Source organism: Anser brachyrhynchus, assembly GCF_964034855.1.
Source record: "Anser brachyrhynchus genome assembly, chromosome: 7".
NCBI classification, from domain to species: domain Eukaryota; kingdom Metazoa; phylum Chordata; class Aves; order Anseriformes; family Anatidae; genus Anser; species Anser brachyrhynchus.
Window position 1 is genome coordinate 17,437,092 of NC_137701.1, and position 19,309 is coordinate 17,456,400.

At 40.4% G+C, this 19,309-nt stretch overlaps 1 protein-coding gene across 6 annotated transcripts in view; it reads left to right on the forward strand.

The window, feature by feature from the left end:
• The first annotated feature begins 3,295 nt into the window (after positions 1–3,295).
• SESTD1 (SEC14 and spectrin domain containing 1) overlaps positions 3,296–19,309 on the forward strand; it is a 53,839-nt gene continuing 37,825 nt past the window's right edge. The window contains exons 1-5 of one of the 6 annotated variants that reach the window (XM_080600575.1): positions 4,117–6,964; positions 7,210–7,308; positions 9,441–9,578; positions 9,668–9,739; positions 17,410–17,489. In XM_080600575.1, the coding sequence (XP_080456701.1) occupies positions 9,708–9,739; positions 17,410–17,489 (112 nt within the window). In that variant the 5' untranslated portion in view covers positions 4,117–6,964; positions 7,210–7,308; positions 9,441–9,578; positions 9,668–9,707. Of the gene's footprint in view, positions 3,687–3,883; positions 4,000–4,116; positions 6,965–7,209; positions 7,309–9,440; positions 9,579–9,663; positions 9,740–17,409; positions 17,490–19,309 lie in introns of those variants that run through there. The other 5 variants (XM_080600576.1, XM_080600578.1, XM_080600579.1 and 2 more) reach the window with 5 other exon arrangements.

Consider the following 19,309-nt stretch of genomic DNA (forward strand, 5'->3'; position numbering starts at 1 on the left):
AGACTCAGGCCAGACCTGGTAGACCATTTTGCTGCATAGAAAGGAGGATGTTCCCCTTATACTATAGGGGCTCGGGGTCTGTTGCCAGGCAGAAACTATTTCTCCTTTGCAAGCTGAAATAAATTCCTGAGGAAACTGTGTTGAAGAAATGTGTGCAGCAGGACGCTGACCACAGATAGCTTTGCTTCCCATGAAACGTTTCTGACATTTCTCAGGTAGCTAACACAAGCAATGCAGCTTTTAGGCTTCTATTTTATTTTTTTCACAAGAAAGCCCTTATTTCCTCAGTAGAAAGGAAAGGACAAGTTATGAAGTATTTTATAGAAGACAAAAAGTAATTAAACAAAGTAATAAATCACTGCAGAGCTTGCTGCGGGACATGCAATCCAACAGGCTGTAATAGTACTTAGATGGATACAATGAGATCAATGCTTTATTGTTTCCACCTGAGCACAAAGCATATGAAAAAAAAGACACAAAATACAGTTTCTTCAGAATCTTGCAAGGATTCATACTACTGTCTCATTACAGACATGTCACTCATGCAAAGACCTTTGTAAAACAAAGGCTTTATCTTTTTTAAAAAATAATTTAAGTGATGAACTTCAAAGTTATTGCCAACATGAGATAGCTATTTACAATATTGTTTTATGCACTCTTTGGCAAGTATGATCTTAACGATACATAGGTGCTTCAAAACCTGTTGCCTCCACAGAGTGCCAGCCTGTGTTGATCAGTAAATGCAATCTCACTGGTTTGGGCTACCTGGGACTCGAGTGTGGATTCCATTAGGAGTGTGATTTAAGGCTTTGTTGCAATTGTTTCAGAAGAACCAATCTCTTCTTGGTTCATGATTAAAAACTATCATTTTTAATCATTGTGGTCTACAACTTCCTCGCGAGGAGGAGTGGAGAGGCAGGTGACCTATTCTCCGTTATCACCAGTGACAGGACCCGTGGGAACGGTGTCAAGCTGAGGCACGGGAAGTTTAGGCTAGACATCAGGAAGAGGTTCTTCACCGAAAGGGTGGTCGCACACTGGAACAGGCTCCCCAGTGAAGTAGTCACTGCACCAAGCCTGTCTGAATTTAAGAAGAGATTGGACTGCGCACTTAGTCACATGGTCTAAACTTTTGGGCAGACCTGTGCGGTGCCAGGAGTTGGACCTGATAATCCTTATGGGTCCCTTCCAACTCGGGATATTCTATGATTCTATGATTCTATGTTTTGTGTTTAAAAGAACATTGCAAATTTTTATGCTAATATCAGGTGAATGTGGCTACTTTCAGAATTCAGTTCACATATTGAATACTGTAGCAGATCTTTTGTTTGTTTCTGTGATGTTTTGAATGTGCTCTGAATGCTTATGTTTCTGTCAGTTTCACTTCCCAAGCCTTCTAATATTTATCAACATAGGAGGGACTTTTCCCACTGTTTTGCCAACATGAATCTGCCTGTATGACAAACACGTAAGGCTTTAAAGTAGTAGATATCTTTGCTGCTTACCCGTGAATACAACGATACCATCTTGTTATGATCATAAAATGCCACATAGAAAACATTCACTGTTCTTTATTTACAATTTATCATTGCCAGCCTACACTAACCCTAGTGCATAAAGTTATTTACTGACTTGCAAATATACAATTTATGAAATGCAATGGTCTGCAAACTATATCTCTACTTACTTATGCTAGATAGTGCTAACTTGTGCTAATTAACCCTTCACAGTCATTTTTGACCTGCAGGTAAAAACAATTGTCTATCTGCTGCATGGAGATGTAGAAGCAAATAGCAAGCAAGGCAGCAGAGTAAATCATTGCAGCTGGAGGATTTCCAGCCTACCTGGTGCAAGGCTGTGCCCGGCAGCGCTAAGTGGAGCAAGAGAAAGCTGTGGGAGGCTCCTCTGAGTGTGGCATGGGGTGCTGCACAGGATGGCCGCTGTCACACCTGGTGGCACCTGGGACCAGTGTCATGGTGAAGAGCTGCTGCCCACTAGAAGTGTGTGTGTGGGTTGGTTTGGTTTTCTTTGATGGCTGATTTTTCTGGAAGCACAGCAGCTGAAGCTGGAAGCAGTAACTCTATTGTGAGAGCATGGCTCTGCCTGTAACAAAGGCTCTGTTGTGCTGGCACACAGCACAGCTCCCAAGGCTCAGGATGTTTTCAGCCTATTTACTTCTATTCATAGTTGAGTAAATCTGGCATGGCTGCTGGAATATTATAACATATATGCAGGCCTGTTTTGATCAGATTGATCCTTGATACAAAAATACGCTGTGAGTTCTTTTTACTGGTAGTTTGCATGGCAAAGGCCACTAACTACAACTCTGAACTTCCAGTATAACTTCAAAAAAAATTATTCATCTCAGAGTCTATCCTAGCAAATCCCCCAGCAGAGGATACATGGACAATTCTTTATCTTCAGCTCTCGCACGTCTGATGGGTTGTGTTCCCTGAGAGAGGGAGAGCTTTGTGACTCAGCGGAGGCCACGGATGAGGTCAGTACCACAGATGTGCTCCAACAGGGATGCTGCGGGCGAGTCCTACAGCAGATGTTGACTGGCAGCTACAGGGAAAGCAGTGGTGCTTTTGCAAACTGTTTTACTGAGGAAAACCAAACAGTTGGAGCCTCTGCTAGTTACAGGTCTCATATGTGGATTGAGATATAGTAATATCCAATCATTCTGCAAATAACAAGAGCAAGATTATTCTTAGGTTGAAGTTTGTAGATACTATTTTTTATTATGAGCAATTACATAGCCCAAAAATGATGTGTTCAGCAGCTTTAAGACTGACAGCAACTTGACCTAGGGCAGTTAGACTGAAAGCAAGACAAGAGTCCTGGCTGGTTTTCTTCAGATTTCTTTCCAGCTTGCACATTTTTGCTTGTATCATTTTAGTCTTGGCATCATGTAGCTCCAGGATGTGCGTCCAGGATAGGGTCAAGATGAGAGGTTATCAGCTGCAGTCCGGGGCAACAAATTATTAGCTGTGTGGTGACCGAAACACCGCTGTCAAAGGGCCACAACAGGTGGAGGTAGCAGATACCGGCTCTGCCCATGCCGTTATCAAAGACCACTTCTCACCCGCGGTGACCCGAATCAGCTGGCGTCCAACACGCCGCCCGCAGGCTAGCTCATACAAGGGCCCTCAGTAATTAACGAGAAAGGGGCAGCACACCTGGCGCTACCTCATTTACCACAGGGTGCCTCGCACGGTTGCGTTTCTCGGGGGAGCGCTGCGCTGCGCCCCGCCCCGTGCAGCCGCACCCCCTCAGCCGGCCGCGAAGGGCCGGGGCCGGCACTCGGCACCCCCTAGCGGGAAGGCGGCCGCGCATTGTCTGCCGCCGGGGTGGGGTGGGGATTCTCCTCGCCGGCTCTCGGCCGGGCCGGGACCCGCGCAGCGGCTCGGAGGGAGGGAAAGAAGGAGGCAGGGAAGGAGGCAGGGGCGGTCGGCTCCGCGCCCCGCAGGCGGGGGCTGCAGCGGCGCGGGGGCGGCCCCGGCAAGCCACCGTCTCCTTGCTGGCAGGGGAGGGGTCGGAGCCGCCCGCCCCTCGCCGGGGGCCGCCGCCGGCCCAGCGAGGCGCTGCGAGCCCGGCCGGAGCGGGCGGGTGGGTCCCGGCTCCGCCCCGCGTCCGCCCTGCCGCCGGCCTCCAGCCTGGCCGGGCCCCCGGAGCGCCGCAGCCCGGTGAGTAGGCGCCCGGGCGGGGGCTCTCCCCCCCGCCGCAGCCCCGAGCGCGGCGCAGGCCCCGCGGCCAGGCCGCGCTTTGTTCCCCGGGAGGCGGCGGAGCTCTGTCGGGTGGCGGCTGGCCGGCTGCCTCGCGGCCCTGCCGGGCACCGAGCGGCGGTGGCCGGGCCCGGCGGCGGGGCCGGGGGCACTGCGCGCCCGGCCTCCCCGCGCGGCGCCGCCTCCCCGCCCGCCGCGGGCGAGCTGACGGCTGCCTGGCCGCTCGCTTCCCTGACCCCTCGCGGGTCTCTGGCCGCGGGAACCGGCGCAACAGGTCCGGGCATTGTTCGTCCCGGCGCTACGGACGGGGCCGCGGCGGGGTGGGGGTGCGTGGGGATGGGGGGGGGGGGGCTCCTGGGGCATCACCGGGACCTGCTTTTGTGCGGGCGCCGTAGGGCGGCGGCCCCCTCCCGGCCCGGGGCTCCGTCGGGAGCCGCCTCGGCCGCCCTAAGGGCTCGCCCTGGGAGCCGCGGCCCTGGCGCTGCCTCGGCGTGGAAGCGCTGCCTGGTCGGGAAAGGTGATTCACGGCCGGAGCAGAGGCTGCTTAGAGCCGTGGTTGCTGTTTCTTCGGGTTTTGGCAGGTCTCTTGTCTAGCGATTTTGCCTTTTCTTCCTCCATAACCGTAGCGTCTCGTGATATCCACTAATAGAGCCTTTCAGGCAGATGGCTGTGGGCAGGAGATGCTCTAAAGCGCTCTGAAACTGTGTGTGTCACTGCGTGGAAGCAACTGTTTAAGACTTGTGTGGATTGCTGCAGTGTGGCTCTGTGTTTCATGAATTTCTCTCTTCCTCTCAGTAAGCAAAACTGGCAGTGCTTACACGGATTGGTGTTAATAGATGCTCTCATCATTTGCTCTTTCATCTTCATCCCAAAGGAAATACTGGTCCGCTGCGTTCTTAGCACTGTGGTGTTTGCCTTGTCCTAACGATTGGATGCTGACTTTGTTCCCTCATTAAAATTCACTGTGGTGAGGAAGCACTGCTTTTTCCCCTTCCCTGTTCCGTGATGTCTGATAAGGTTCAGTGCACAGTAAATAACAAATACCACAATTACATTACAGGAACAGCTATGGGGATGAACTTGTGTGCTAATAAGGGCTGTCGTTTTTTTGAGTGTATGTCTCTTTATAGTCCTAGTGACGTTGTCCATGCCAAGCACAAACTTAATAACGATGGAAGGGGGAAGGTGGACCACAGCGTAGAACTGAAGCTTGGTCAGAGAGGCCTGCTGCTTGTGCTTTGTTTTGTGGGGAAGAGCAAAACAAATAAAACTAGAGACAACTACAGTGTTGCTTCTAGTGATGGCTCTGGGGAGTTTGCACAATTCTTTACAGCGTAAGCTGTTGCATCTTGAAGAATCCTGTGAAATCATCTTAGCCAACTGTTTTTCTTAAAATAACATAATAGTTGATATTTTATTCACAGTTTAGATGGTCTGTAACATTGCTTTTCTGAGAAACAGAAATTAAGAAAACTTTGAGTGTCTTATAAGAAACAGTACCCTGATGTCTACTTGCATTATAGGCTCTAATTCCCAATTAGCTGTGGAATCATACTGCTCAGTAAAGCTTACACTAAGAAGGGAAATGCACATGGTTTTGGTGTTGATTGCTGTTTGCCATCAGCAGAAGGAGTAAGGTAGACTTCAGGTCAGTGTTAGTTTGCTGCTGCTTGAGAGGGGGGAGAATGGCAGGTACTTGTGGAAGAGACTAAATGTGTTAGTGGTGAGCTTACTCATGATGCTACACAACTGGTGAAGTTTTTAGGAGTAGAGCATGAAGAGGAATAATTGTATCCCCTCAGTGACAATGAGTGGTTGGGGAAATAAGGCACACTTATAGTAGGCAGCTCCTGATAAAGTAGGCAAAGTCTGCGCAATGATCTAGTAGGGGTAAGAAATGGTGGCACAGGTCTTCCACAGCATCTTTGCTCAAGCTATCTTGAGCACTTGCTATTGATATTCTTGTTCCTGATCTATGGGTGTGTACTATTGCCTTCTCTCCATCTTTCTGGTGTATTTGCCTGAGTGGCAAATTTCTGGTAATATCTCTCTTTATGAACTGAACTCGTGTTGTGAGAGAGTGCTGCAATGACTGCTGCAGCTGAGTAAATATAAAACCCGGGAAATGTGTTCAATGTATTGGCTTCACCTGTGATACAATAAACACAGATTTGAGTTGTTGGATGTTATTGTTGGGTGGAGTTTGATCATGGCTGCAACATTTCATGCAAATCTTGAAGCATTTGCTGAGGTTTTTCATCTAATGCTTATCTCTTAATCCTGCATTTTCTAATATGTAGAGGGACTATATCTTGAGTTCAATTTCTAATTTGCTTTCTTAATATTAGTGTTTAACTTGGTTAAGTTAGTTTGTAGGAATACATTCATCTTCTTTTCACAAAAAAAACCCACACTGTTTTCCTTTTGCCTAAAACACTGTGTAGATTACCTCCGCTAGAAAGTGTACTGCAGGGATTCTGGTTCTTGTTACTTTCCCACTGCTTCCGGTGCTGCCTCAGGAGCATTGCCTGCTAATTATAAACAATGTTGATGTCTACCATATGTTTTGGTAGAAAATATGGGATTCCTGCTGTCCTACTCAAGTCGGATGCCTAGCTTATAAGTAAGTATTTGTGAATGTGTAGTGGAGAAGTTGTTTTCTTTATCACATAGCTTTCTAATAAACCCTTGTTTTCAGTCCCAAAGGAAATAAAATTTTAGTTTCAGGATCCATGTCTAAAAATATGGTCAAATACATTTTTATTTTTAAAATTTAAACTTGCAGTATCCAGGATCTGGAGCTCAAACTTTAATGCCTACAGAAAGCAGTGTATTCCAGTTCCAATGGTAAGAAAGATCAATCTGTTCTGAAAAGTAGATTGTTAAAAACTTCATATGACTTACTTGGGTCTTATAAAGCTGATGAATATGCTGTGTTGAAAACTATCTTTGCAGCTGGTGTTGCACGAACTCCTTGTTAAGCTGTTACTTTTGTGTTTAACTTACCCACTTGTTTTTTCATCTTGTGATGTTGTAAAATCTTTAAAACCTGATATAACTAAACCAAAGCTTCAGATACTGAAGTTATGTTTGCAGTTTGTCTTTGGCATTATAAAATAGTGCAATTTGTGTTATTGTCTCATAGTGTTAGTGTTTCAGAGCAGCACTCTCAAATGTAGAGGATGCTTACGCAGAAGAATGGAGATACCTGGATTCTAAAGAGAGAGCTGTGATTGCAGGTGAGAGTAAGGACAGAAGTTCTAAAAGCATCAAGGTAAATTGTTGCTGCTCTGCTAATGATAAGCCTGTGTACAGAAGAAAAATAAGAGACTCGAGCAAGTAGAATAACCCACTGGCAAGTCTTCTTAGTCTTAGACTAAATGAGAATGAGAGATCTTGAAGTGAGGATATCCTTATGGGAGAAACTAAACTTGACAAGGGAACAAGTAAAAATGAATATGAAGTGTTGTTTTCCTGTTTCTAGGAGAGAAGAGGAGCTGCAGCATTTTGGACAAACTGAAGTTTGGAATGCTAGGACATAACCTGTTAAGAAGGAAATCGCAATAGTTAAGAGGTGGTGAAGGTATAACTTAGGGCTTTGCAGCAGCAATGATTCAAGGGAGATAAATGTAGTAGGCACATGAGAATGCAGAGATAGACAATGGTGTTGGCAGAGTTGACTTTGAGATGTGTTCTTAGAAAGTATCATTAAAGGATAAATATAGACCAGACAAAATAAGGCAAAAAAGGGCACTGGAAGCGTAGGATAAATGGATTTGATGTTAACATAATGTTTTGGTCATTAAATTGCCTGTATGGCTGAACTTGAGAGAATAAATGGACATTCTTAAGGGAGAGGGTTAGGAATAACATCAAATACATAGATGAAAGGTGCTGTGGCTTATCTGTTATTGGGTGTTAATGGAAACAATGGTTTCAAATCAGTGTACTCTTAATGTATACTCTTACTCTTGTCTGTTTTTCCTATGCTAGCATAGCATTTGCAAATTCTTTCATGATATGTTCTAATTCAGCCCTAGAAAATAGTATCAGTGGAAAATGTATGAACTTGTTATACCTATGCTTCAGGTAGCAGTTTTGAGAGCTTGACTTTTATGTTCTCTGAAACATGTGACCATCTATTTATTTATGACGGTGGAATACTATGTTTTATTGCGAGGGAGTGGAAGAGAGGTGCTGTGGTTACTGCAGGTGGTTGCTGTGGTCAGGTTCTCCTGTGGTTTGGAGCTGTAATGTTCAGGATTTTTCACATGAGAACAAAATTGAAGATAACTGTTCAACTTAAGGAAAGATTTAAGATTTATTTCTTTCACACAGTAACTTAAGGCCAGCACAGTTATTTTGTATAGCAATGAATCTGTAGTTCTGAAATATTTTGAAACTTACAGATGTGCATGAAAAGTATTTATGGCCCAACTCTGGAATATTTCAATCTTCTATTTTACTTTAACGTTTGGTTAAGATTAGCAAAGTTCTCAAATTACTGACTTATTCCTTATGCAGGGATTTTAATTATCTTCATTGTGTCTACCTTCTGTGCTGTGCAGTGGGGTTTGAGGAAGGAGGCCACTCCCATATATATTATTTGTAAATACAGAGGAAATTGTTCATAGTGCTTTGAGGCCCACATGCAGACTTATTTTGGAGCTAGTAACTTTGTTTGTCAGATATCAAACACGACGTTTTAGAGATGTGTAAACAGTCTCTTTATTAGCCTCTCTTTTATTTTCTTTTTGTTTAGGCTCAGTTTTCTCCACCTAAAAAGGATAACTGCTTTTGTCTGCTCTGCTTATGTCTGTGTTCCCCGCTGGACTTTCCTCTCAAACAACCCCTTGGCCCCTGCCCCCAGACTCTATCTGGCTGTCAGTTTAGAAGAGCATTTCTTTTTGCTTTCATGTAATTGTAGTGACGTTATACTGGGCTGAGAAGTGATTCTGAGGGCCTGAGTCGCACGTACTGGTAACCAATGCCAAGTATGTGTATTGTTATGAAGTTGTAGAACTAGATTGTTTTCTTGCATAAATGTTATAAAAGGAACAAGAAGTTCTAATCTGGCACCCCCAGAGAAAAGTTATTTTTCATTTGCTCTGGACTGCCAACAATTGCACTCATCGGTGCAGCTGTTTGTCTTTTGACTTTGTCTTTTGATACAGCTGTTTATGGTATTGTCCAATTCCTCTCCTCTTACTGTCTATTTAGTTAGCTTTATAAAGTACTGAAGGCATAAGAGCTCTCTGATCTTTCATCACGAACTGGTTTTGGCCAGTTATTTAAAGAACTGGTGATAAGGGACTTGTTTTGGCCAGCTCTTTCACGCAAGCTTTTATGGCTGTTGGTTTGTTTTTCTTTTTTCAGTAGAGGGAGCTAGAGTAGGAGTCTGTCAGTTTATTTTATTATTCTATGAGTTATTTATTTTTACAACCTGAAACGCAAACCATCTCTATGTGAGAGTTTGCAATCTATATGATTTCTGTCATGTTTCCACATGGTTTCCAACTAAGTAACATTTTTAAGAGCTGAACCTGTGTTTTTTGTGGTAATTAGGGAAGTGTCATGAGGGGGGGAAAAAAGTGTTTGTGCTATGCTTTGAACATAACATTTCAACTGACCTATTGGGAATTAGGAAGGGATGGAAGAAGCCATCGCCCTAATTGCCTCACTTTGCTTATTCTGTGGTCATTCGATGCTCTGAAGTGCGTTGGGACTGTTCCAGATGACTGCAGCTTCTGCTGTGTTGGCTGCCTGTTGCAAGGGAGGGAATAAGGTAGACCAGAGTCTTTTGCTGCCTGGGGAAACGTCCTAAAAGAGCAAGCTATGGAGTTCTACAGAAAGGTAAACACCAGGGCTCTCTGTAGATGTGGCAGAAAAGGAAATATGGAGATCCATCCAAAACCTGAGACTTACTTTCTCTCCTATTGTAGGTTAAAGAAGCCTGGAAACTGCTGTAATTTAACATGTACCATGTGTGTTTGGCTTGGCCTGAGGCTGGAAAGGTTAGAAAACTCAAGCAAGCTATAGTTTTGTGTATAACATGTCATAGCAGTATTACAGACTTCCGCATGCGTTTCTGTGGGTTGGTGTAAGGCTGTCTGTGGATGTGACTTTTAAATCCAATGAAGTGCTGTTCCTGTAGAGTGCTAATTGCTGCATAGTCCCGTGCTTGCCCTTACTCTATGAGATGACTGAGGTTTAGGTACCTTGTGTCATAACTGTGGGTTGTTTGTTAAATTGTTTGTGCTCTTCCTTCCTTCTTTTCTTTACCTCTGATGTTTGCTCCAAGTCTGAGGAAAAGCTCTCATTCTGTGAAATGAATGGTTGACAGAGATCAAAGTTAAAACTTAAGAGCACAATGTCTGTCTTAGATTGCATAGCCGCTCTTACTCACTTGTTCTCCGTTTGCTTGCTCACCATTCATTAACTTGCTCATCACTTCTTTTTGCCAGTCATCATTTATTCACTGCTCACAGAATGTTGAGGGGGAGGAAGAGGGTGGGAAATGAATATGGAAGATGGATCAAATAGAGGAAGGAGTTGTTAGAGACAGCTCTTTTAAATTTTGTTGCTAGCTGTAGTTAATTGACAAAGTGTGAAAGTTAGGACTTGAATGTCCAGATGAAGATGGGGCAGGAGAAATTGAGTACTCTTTCTGAGCTTAAATTTGGTATGTCTGTGACAACGTGCTTTTTGATGGCTTGGCAAAACTGTTAACACAAATTTAAACAAAATTTGGACATGTTTTCCAATTGGCATTTATCTGCTGTCACGAGTTGCTGAGTTAAAGTACTAATTGTGTGTCTGTAATGTAACTGGCATTGTATGATTGTGTTTTGCTTTCAAAGTAAATATGTTTATATACTGATGAAATCTGAGTCTATAGCTTTTATTTTTTAACCCCTTAGAGTGAATTAACAGTTTGTGGAAGATTGGGAATAATTTCTTTTGGTACAATTTGAAAATCAGGCACAATGTAAAATTTGAGTATGCCTTCTCTTTTCCACTGATGATTTGGTCAAAAAGAATAATCATTTTATGACTGAACAAAATGGTTGGAAAAAAATATCATCCCTAAATTTTCTTTTTCTGAGGTCTTAAAAGACTCTGACACTAAAAAATAAATAAGTAGTTGCTCCTGATTTGCTAGTTATCTGCATTTGAGTACCTAAGCTGATGTTCATCTACCAGGTTTTATGGTGAATTTGAAACTGTCCAGCTGAGTGACCCAGTTCTGTGTGCTCTTTAATTAGAGACAAAGGTAACAAATGAATGTTTACAGTCTTTTCTCACTCCTTGGGTAGGTTTAGTGTTCTCAAATTGCCCTGAAGTATCAGTGCTGGAGATACTGTGTCCTTCTTGTCTTTTTGCTACTTATGATGTTGTCTCGCGCATAGCTTTAATGTAGCTTTAAAGGAAGGTGGAATAATAATCTACTTGGATGATCGTGATATTCAGTTTTCTCTCTCACACATGAATTTTATTTGTGTTGAATGGATGAACTTTTCAAAGCTCATCCAGGTTGTTTGGGCTAATACTTTGTGGGTTGAAGTTAATGTCTGAAAGAACTTGCATGCTGGTTTCAGGGAATGAAGCTGTTAATTTTGAAGGTCTGCAATTCAGAAGTTGATTTTTAAAGAAAAGAAAAAAAAAACCTTCACCCTATATGATTGAGGCTTTTTTTGTTTTTGCAGTACTTCAGAATATCTATTGTTATTCGTGATATTGTTTGTGGCTGGACTTGCAAGCTGCTACAGTTTTGAATGTAGCTGCCCATCTGCTCTCTGGTTATTTATAGGCAAATCTATGGAACTCCTTATAATCTCCCGAGTCTGCAAAACATTAATGAATTAAACATAACAATACTCTTGTAAAAAGGGGACTAATGTATAACATCCCCATTTTACAGATGGGGAGATTGAATGAAGACTAAAAGGGATAAATGACTTGCTGAAAGCCATATGTATATTTCATAGCAGAACAAGGAATGGGAACCAGATTTTTTTTCTCAGTTTTGGTCCTGCTTAGCAGACCAGCCATGCTGCATTGTCTGATACGTGATGAGAAAATGGTGAAATTACCTGCTCTTTGAAACTTGCAGTAGGTATTCATGAACAGACTAACCAATTTAAGGATCTTGCTCTGTGTACTGTGCTGAATATTTCAGTGCTAACAGCTCTGAGTAATTGCATGTGTATTAATTCTCTGTGATCCTGAATTCATTTTGATTGCTGATGTTTTTACCAGTGGTTCCCACTGGATTGATTAGAAAGAAAACATTTGTTAATTGCAGAGTGAGGTTCGCTCTAGCATCCTCAGGGCATCTTACTTCCAGTCATCAGGTTGGTACACGACCTTCAACTTCATCTGCCCTCTCTCTTTAATAGACTTTTAAAATGCTTTTAAACAGTGTCTGATCATTGGTTCTTACTTGATTAGTTTTATTGTAGGAGACTGAAGATGTATACAGAGCAAATGATATTCTTCATTCATCAGAATTACACACTTTAACTCTGACTAACACACAGTTTTAATTGTAGGTCCTTTTTGTGAATGTTTTATTTTTTAAAGGAATTTTTAGAATTTCAAACTGCCTTGAATTAAAAAAAAAAGTAATTTACAGTCTTTCTAGAGCTTAGCTTTCCAGAGCTTAGAAATGACAGGAAATGCAGCCTGCCTAGTCATGATTTGATTTCACATTGGAGTGCAGCCTAAAATAGTTTGCATTTTTGTTCTATAATTTTTTTTGACAACTTAGTGTCTCTCCTGTCCTTTTTCCTACCCCTAAACCCCTAAATCTATTTAATTCAAGTATGTCTTCAAGAGAATTTTATTCTCAGATAGAATTAGTTTATACTTTGTGGGGTGATGAGAAATTTCTCTTCTTCTTTCTCTGGAACACCTTTCAAATGTTTAGGTCTTAAATACAAATATTGTCTGGATTTAATCTTGCTGTATTTCCATAGAAATCTTCAAAAGAACAAATATGTTGTTGGAGGTGAACTTTCATGTATTGATTTAAAAACCTGTAAGCCCAGGTCATTCTAAAGGAGTTCATTGAGATTCTTCGGTGTGTTTTTTATTTTTAGCATGTTTCCTGTACACACAAGTTTTATAACTTAGCCAATTAAAATACCATATGCCGAGTAGAAGGGAGGTATACATACAGCACTCTAGATTGTTTCTGACCTTGAGCAAATGGATTTAATCTCTTTAACTTGTTTCATATCTGTATAATGAAGGATTATAAAAGTTAGTCTTTGTTTTGGAATGATAAAACGCAGCCTGTTGAAGCACTTGTCTTTCTGCAAGTGAAATGTGTTCTCTTCAGTGCTCTTGTTTTTCCTGTGTAGCTTTTTTCTCTGAGTCCAAGTGCCTTTTTTAATTTTAATTTTTTAAAAATTTTCTTTTAATTTTTAAAGTAGACACTGGGTCTGCAGCTTTCAGCTAGACAGCGTTACAATACTGAGCATCACATCATTCTTTCCTCATACTAAATAAAAAGCTTGAAGGTCAGCTTAAGACTGTCATTTTGTCTTCTTCCAAACCAGTTAAAGACTTTTTTTAATAGGACTAAATATACTTTTTTTTAACAGCATACTTTTAAAAAAAAAAAAAAACCTTTGACAGTTACCAGTGGAAAGTAGATGACAACTCGCTTGAAATTGTTTCACTTTCCAGTAGAAAAATGTCACTTAGTTTTAATTCAACCTGAGATTCTCTAGTGTGCTAGTGAGAGACAGTAAACGTTTTGTTAGTCTTGGAGGTTTTTATCTGGCATGTTGTGATAGCCTGCTGTTGTGAGAGCTCTCTTCTAGATAGAACAAATCAGAGCTCTTACAGAAGAGAGGTAATCGAAAACTTCCAGAGGTTATGGAACAAAGGCTAGGTGTTTGAAATTATCATAGCTCTGACTCACCTCCCTCCACTCTCAATGAACAAAATACTTCCTTTGGTTTCAGGAAATGCTGAACAAACGAACTATTTTAATCTGTGGACAGTGCCACTATTGTGGCAGAAAAGCAAGCAGCACTTGAATGTGAAATAAATCGGTGCTTTTACAACAGCGAAGTAATGTGTTCCTTAAAATCACTAAGCTGATGCAAGCTTTTGTTCATATGTGAAAGTATGAAAATTCTGAAGTGTGAGTGTGCAAATTTGCCTTCTTTGATTATAATACAGAGCCATTTGTAATAAGTTTGAAATCCCTCTTGAGAAAAAGGGAAAAAATCATTACCAGGTGTGTTCCACATGTTAAAGAAAAATGAATACTGTCAAAGCTAAATTGCTCATACAGCATGGTTTGAGCATGGTTGTAGTGGAGAGGCAAAAATGTCTGCTTGAGTCATTCTTGAGTTTTGTATTTTATGCAACAAATAGCCCACAATTTTTTGCCTGAATCATACAGGAAGCTTTAATAGGATGCTTATCTGAGTGATTGTTTAAAGTGCAAGCTGTCTTGAGACTCAGTTTCCTGAAAGAGCCAGAACTTGTTTGTTTCTTTCTGTAATGTGTGAAATGTTTTATATAATTGATGAAAAAGACACTTAAATATGGAGATTTTGAATTAAGGGATGGAATGAACATTGAGAATCTTTACACATTAAAATAGGGAGGTAGAGTAAAAAGTTCTTGAGATATTTTTGTTTCCTAATAATAGTTATTTGGCTTCTTTCTGTCTGCAGTGAAGCTCATTGCTTTAACAAAAACGAACTAATATATTTTGCCTTGGGTGTTCTGTTTGAGGCTTTTTTTTTCCGCTTCCACTAGATCGCTTACAGTCTTGATTCTCTTACCTGTTTCTTTTCCAAGGAAAGATGTTATTTGTATACATAAATACAGAATTGCCCGGTGAGCTTCAGGTCTCAGTCTGAAGCCCTGTGCCTGGACATGGTTTTGTGTATTTTTCTTTTCCTTCTGGTTTGAGGTATGTGAGAAGGAAATTAACTTAATCATGTAAGGATTGAGTTAATTATATATGTTCTTTGAAATTAGACATGCTTAGGAGCTCTGGGTCTTGCTTTATCCTTTCAGCTACAGCAAAAATGATCTTCCCCACTGGGATGGTGATCGTGAGCTACACAGTAGGAGTTAATGTAAAATAACAGTCACACTTTCAGTACTATCTCAGTGGGAGCATCATGACAAATGTATGGAAATAAAGTATTTGTGAAGTTTTCTCCTTGATCAGCCTTCTGTTTCTTTTCTTAGGTCTCTCTTCCATGGCTTTTATGTTTTCTTAAAAAGCTAGGGAAGAAAGCCAGCATGCTATTTGTCAACTGCTGCCTGGATGAATGTCTGTAGTTCTTATTCTCGGTGGGGCTGGGGTGGACTTCAGGTGCAAGATAACTGCATTGTGCTGCTGTGCACAATGAGATGGTAAATATTTTTTTTATTTGTATTAAAAAGAGTGGGTGGTCATTCTTTCAGGATGAAAATCATTGTGTGATAAAGACGTGCAGTGATAGTCATTTGTTGTTGTGCTTGCATATTACTGTAGGAGTGCTGTTTTGCTTGGGGTTGAGTGAAACCAAGTGCATGGCACAAGTACAGAAAGAAAAGACTCCGACAGCATTATATGACAGCAATAATACTATGACAGCGATTTTAATCTTCAAATACAGATGTATACATAGAAATGTATAAAGTAGTAAATTGGCAGGCTTGTCAAATATTGGGAAAGTATAAATTGACAAAAATAATGGACAGTTTTTCTTGGCACAGTGAATGCCACCTGAAATATTTTGGCATCATTTTATCCAAGAAACAGTACGGCCCACAGTTTGAATGTTAGCAACAAAAAGCTAATCTGATGCTAAATCTTGATGATCGTATCCTAGCCTTTTGTCTGTTTTGACTGGTGGACTGGGGTGTACCTTCCCAGATGTAGATCCGGACTTAGTGGAGGTTGGTGGAGCTGCCATGGAGTCTGCCATGGAGTCCGTGATATGTGGACCCCATATATCATTCATCCAAGGTGATTAAAAACCACTCAGTCAAGAGTCCTCTCTAAATTATATATGCATCTTTTTGGGTACTTGTCACTATCTCTGGCATGCTTGAGAAAATACAAATTTATTTTTTTAATTGTTTCACATTTACCATTTATATTCTTAGAGATGCTTTTACTCTTCATCATCCCTAGGAACTTTTTTCCTAAAAGTTTCTGCTCTTTTGCAGCTTGTCATTTACTAGTGTTGAGGCTGCAGGTTTTGGTGTGGCTAGAACCCTAGTCAGTCTGTGTCAAAATTCCTCCTTTTATTTCTGTGAAATAACTCTACCTGGTTTGTCTAAGTTAGTATTGTATCCTAATGTTTGGAATTGGCTCCAGCTCTTTACTTCCTTCAGCTGCTTAGCTTACTCAGTAAGTCACTTCTAATATAGTTATTCTATATAATTCTGGTTGTACGTTGCAACCACAAAATGTATCTGTTTACTTCAGCACTGAGATTTTTCTGAAAACCAGTAAACTCAATACACCAATAACAAGTTTATGCCTAGTAAATGAAATGTTTCTCTGTGCTTTTAACTACAAATAAATTTCATGAACCGAATAACTTGCATGTCATTTTTGTGACACTTAGAAATAGAGGGGGAGTGGAAAGTAGTGTTTGAGTATCAAACCAGTTTCTAAAGAAACAGTGTGCTTTGGTGGTTTTCTTGGGGATGTGAGCAAGTTGTCTTAATTATTTCACAATTGGATTTTCAGTTTTGTCAGGAAGATTTGTCTCTACGTGCTTTTCTGAAGAAAGTTTGTCTAATTGGGAAGAATAAATGAATCTGAAAATTGTGATACTGATCTTGGTGCAGGGGTAATGGGAGGGTATGAATGACGAAAGTTGGGTGAAGTAAGTTTGTTACGGGGAAAGCACTGTATGTGGTGCTGCGTAGTACAATAGGACATAGTAAAAACAAGCATGAACTCAGATACTTAGGGGAGGATGGCAGTTGATGCTTTGTGTGGGCTGGAAGACAAGGTTGTAGTTCTAGCATCCTGTTCATAGCCGATGAAACACTGAAGCATTATCACAATGAACAGGGATTTATAACAATGGAAGTGAGATGAAGGTAAGAAGGGATTTGGAGACAGAGCAGAAAAAAGAGCAGAAGCATTTCCATCTGTAGGCTAGACTTGCTTATTTTGGCTGTTAGATGTTTTTTCTTTAATTGAAGACTTTCTAATGGCATGGTAGCGACAGTGTCCTAACATAAATGTGGCATAAGGTGTTTAATGACAATATCCCCGGTAATTTAAGGTAGACTACCCAAAAGTGGGTGAGAGCACCAATCTTATTCACACTTTCTATATCTGAATGACAGAGCAAAAAGATGATTTACATGTAAATTAATTTTACTTTAATGGAGTTGGGGAAATAAGGCTTTTATATGAATTATTTCTGTATCCTTGGTTGAGATTCCACTTTGATTTTTCTTTTTTATGAGGAGGAGGAAGATATGCTTGTTTATAATCTTACGCATTTTTCATGTAAGTATTTATTTTTCCTCAGTTTTTACAATACTTTGAATTTATTAAATGTAATGAGCTGACTTTTGATTTTGGTGTTCTACACTTTCTTCAGAAGAGTATAGAAGTGCTTTGGCCAGTGTGCTTTCTAGTGAAACATTGCAGTTGATTTTCCCTGCTTGGTGACTTCAATTTCTTGTGTTTCAGAGCTGTGGAAATTAACTGCAGTAGAATGGAAGCGTCAGTAATATTACCCATTCTGAAGAAAAAATTGGCTTTTCTTTCAGGTACAGTTTGTTTTCCTCAACTTGTTCCTTTCTGCATAATTTGGATGGGATTTTTAGTTTGCTTTCTTGTATTTATTGGATATATGTAATGGAAATAAATTATAGGCTAGCACTTTATCATATTTCAGAAGCATCTGTGAACATTTTTTATCTAGTAGCCAAGCTATTGTAGTTGGCATCTAGCACTTTTCATTGTAGCCCGTAACTCAACTCCACGAAGCTGATGTCATGAAGTTGCAGCATATAAGTAAAATAATGATAATTTAGCAGACATTCAAGAATAACCCTTTTTGTTTTGTAAGTGGTTTTAGAAATGCAGGTGGTTAGTTTCAGGATTTCCTTTAGAAAATTTTTCCTTCCTTGTCACCCTTGCCTTTTTTCCAACGTAGAAATAGATGGAAGCAGAATTAGCCAGGCATTGCCACACTTTTTTACCACCTAGTTAATTCCGGCAAGGTTTAAATGACTGTTCTTTTATTTATTCAAACTTCTTGAGTCTTGGATTAAATGCAACTTTCTCATCTCCCCAAGCCGAAGAAAAACAAAAGGGAATGCTTGAAATGATGAATGATATTCTTTTCCTGACTTCACTGCTGTTATAGATAGCGGTCTTAGTTCTTGGTGTTTAAATGTCCCCTTCAGGGAAGGTAGTTAATTTGCAGAAAACATCTCAACTTTACAAATTGACAAGTGTTGCAATAACTAAATATTCTTCTGTTTTATTTTATTTCAGCTGGTCTATTTTAACCTGCCAATTCACTTGAAGGGAAGGGTGTTCCTTTTTAAATACAGTTTCTTTTTATTTGAATTTGCTCACTGTCCCAAGGAACTTCAAATCAAACAACTAATTAAAAAAAAAAAAAGAAATGAGCATATATTTACAGTCTGGAACAGTGGAAAACTTCTTCAATAATATCAGTAGATGCATAGTTGTTCAGCATTATACTACAAGGAAATTCTCATTAACTAGAGTGCCTTTGCAGTTTGGCCATTAAAGCTGCCTGATCCACTTTGAAATATAGATATTCTTAGGTGAAAAGTAATTTATTGAGTACCAGGTAAATGCTAGCAACCTTTCTGAACTTATGTAATAGGTTTGACCTTTTTGGAATTGCATAGTATTAAAGGATGTTTTAATTTAATAAATGGTAAAGATTGATGCATTAGTTCTTTTAAGCATTCTTCAGTATAAGTAAAGGACCCCAGCAGACAAACCAGTTTATCATGTCTCTTTAAAGCAATATTATTCCCTGTAGTTCCATAAATAAAGCCATAATGATTAAAAAAAAATCAGAAAAATGATATTTTAGGGAAAAGTTCTCTGGTGTTTGTATGTTGAAGCCTCTTGTTATTTTAAATTATGTGGGTACAAATGTTGGCACTGCCACCTCTTTCTGGAAGCAGAACCCAGTGGTTTCTAGTGGAACGGTGTCTCCTCAGGTTTGGAATTCATGGTGGTGTGCAGACAAAACAAGAAACAACCAACAAAAAAAACACCACCAACAAAAAGAACCACTTGAGTGCAAAATAAATTATGGAATTTCTTTTTTTATGTTCTTAGTTGCTTTCTTTAGCTTACATGTATTTTTTTTCAGTTCTCAGTTTGTAAACTGTATCACTTCTAAGTTATGGCAAATCACCATGATGCGTCTCTTGATTTTTTTTTTTCGGTTTTAGTTCGAAGCCTAGGGACTTAGCCTGAGAATAGTGCTCTTTTGTAAGACAAAGAAATTCCAAGTTTATTATGCCTAAAATCATAATCGGATTTTGTGTTTCTCTCTCACCATTGTATTCTGAAGGTGGTAGTAAATGTTTATGGA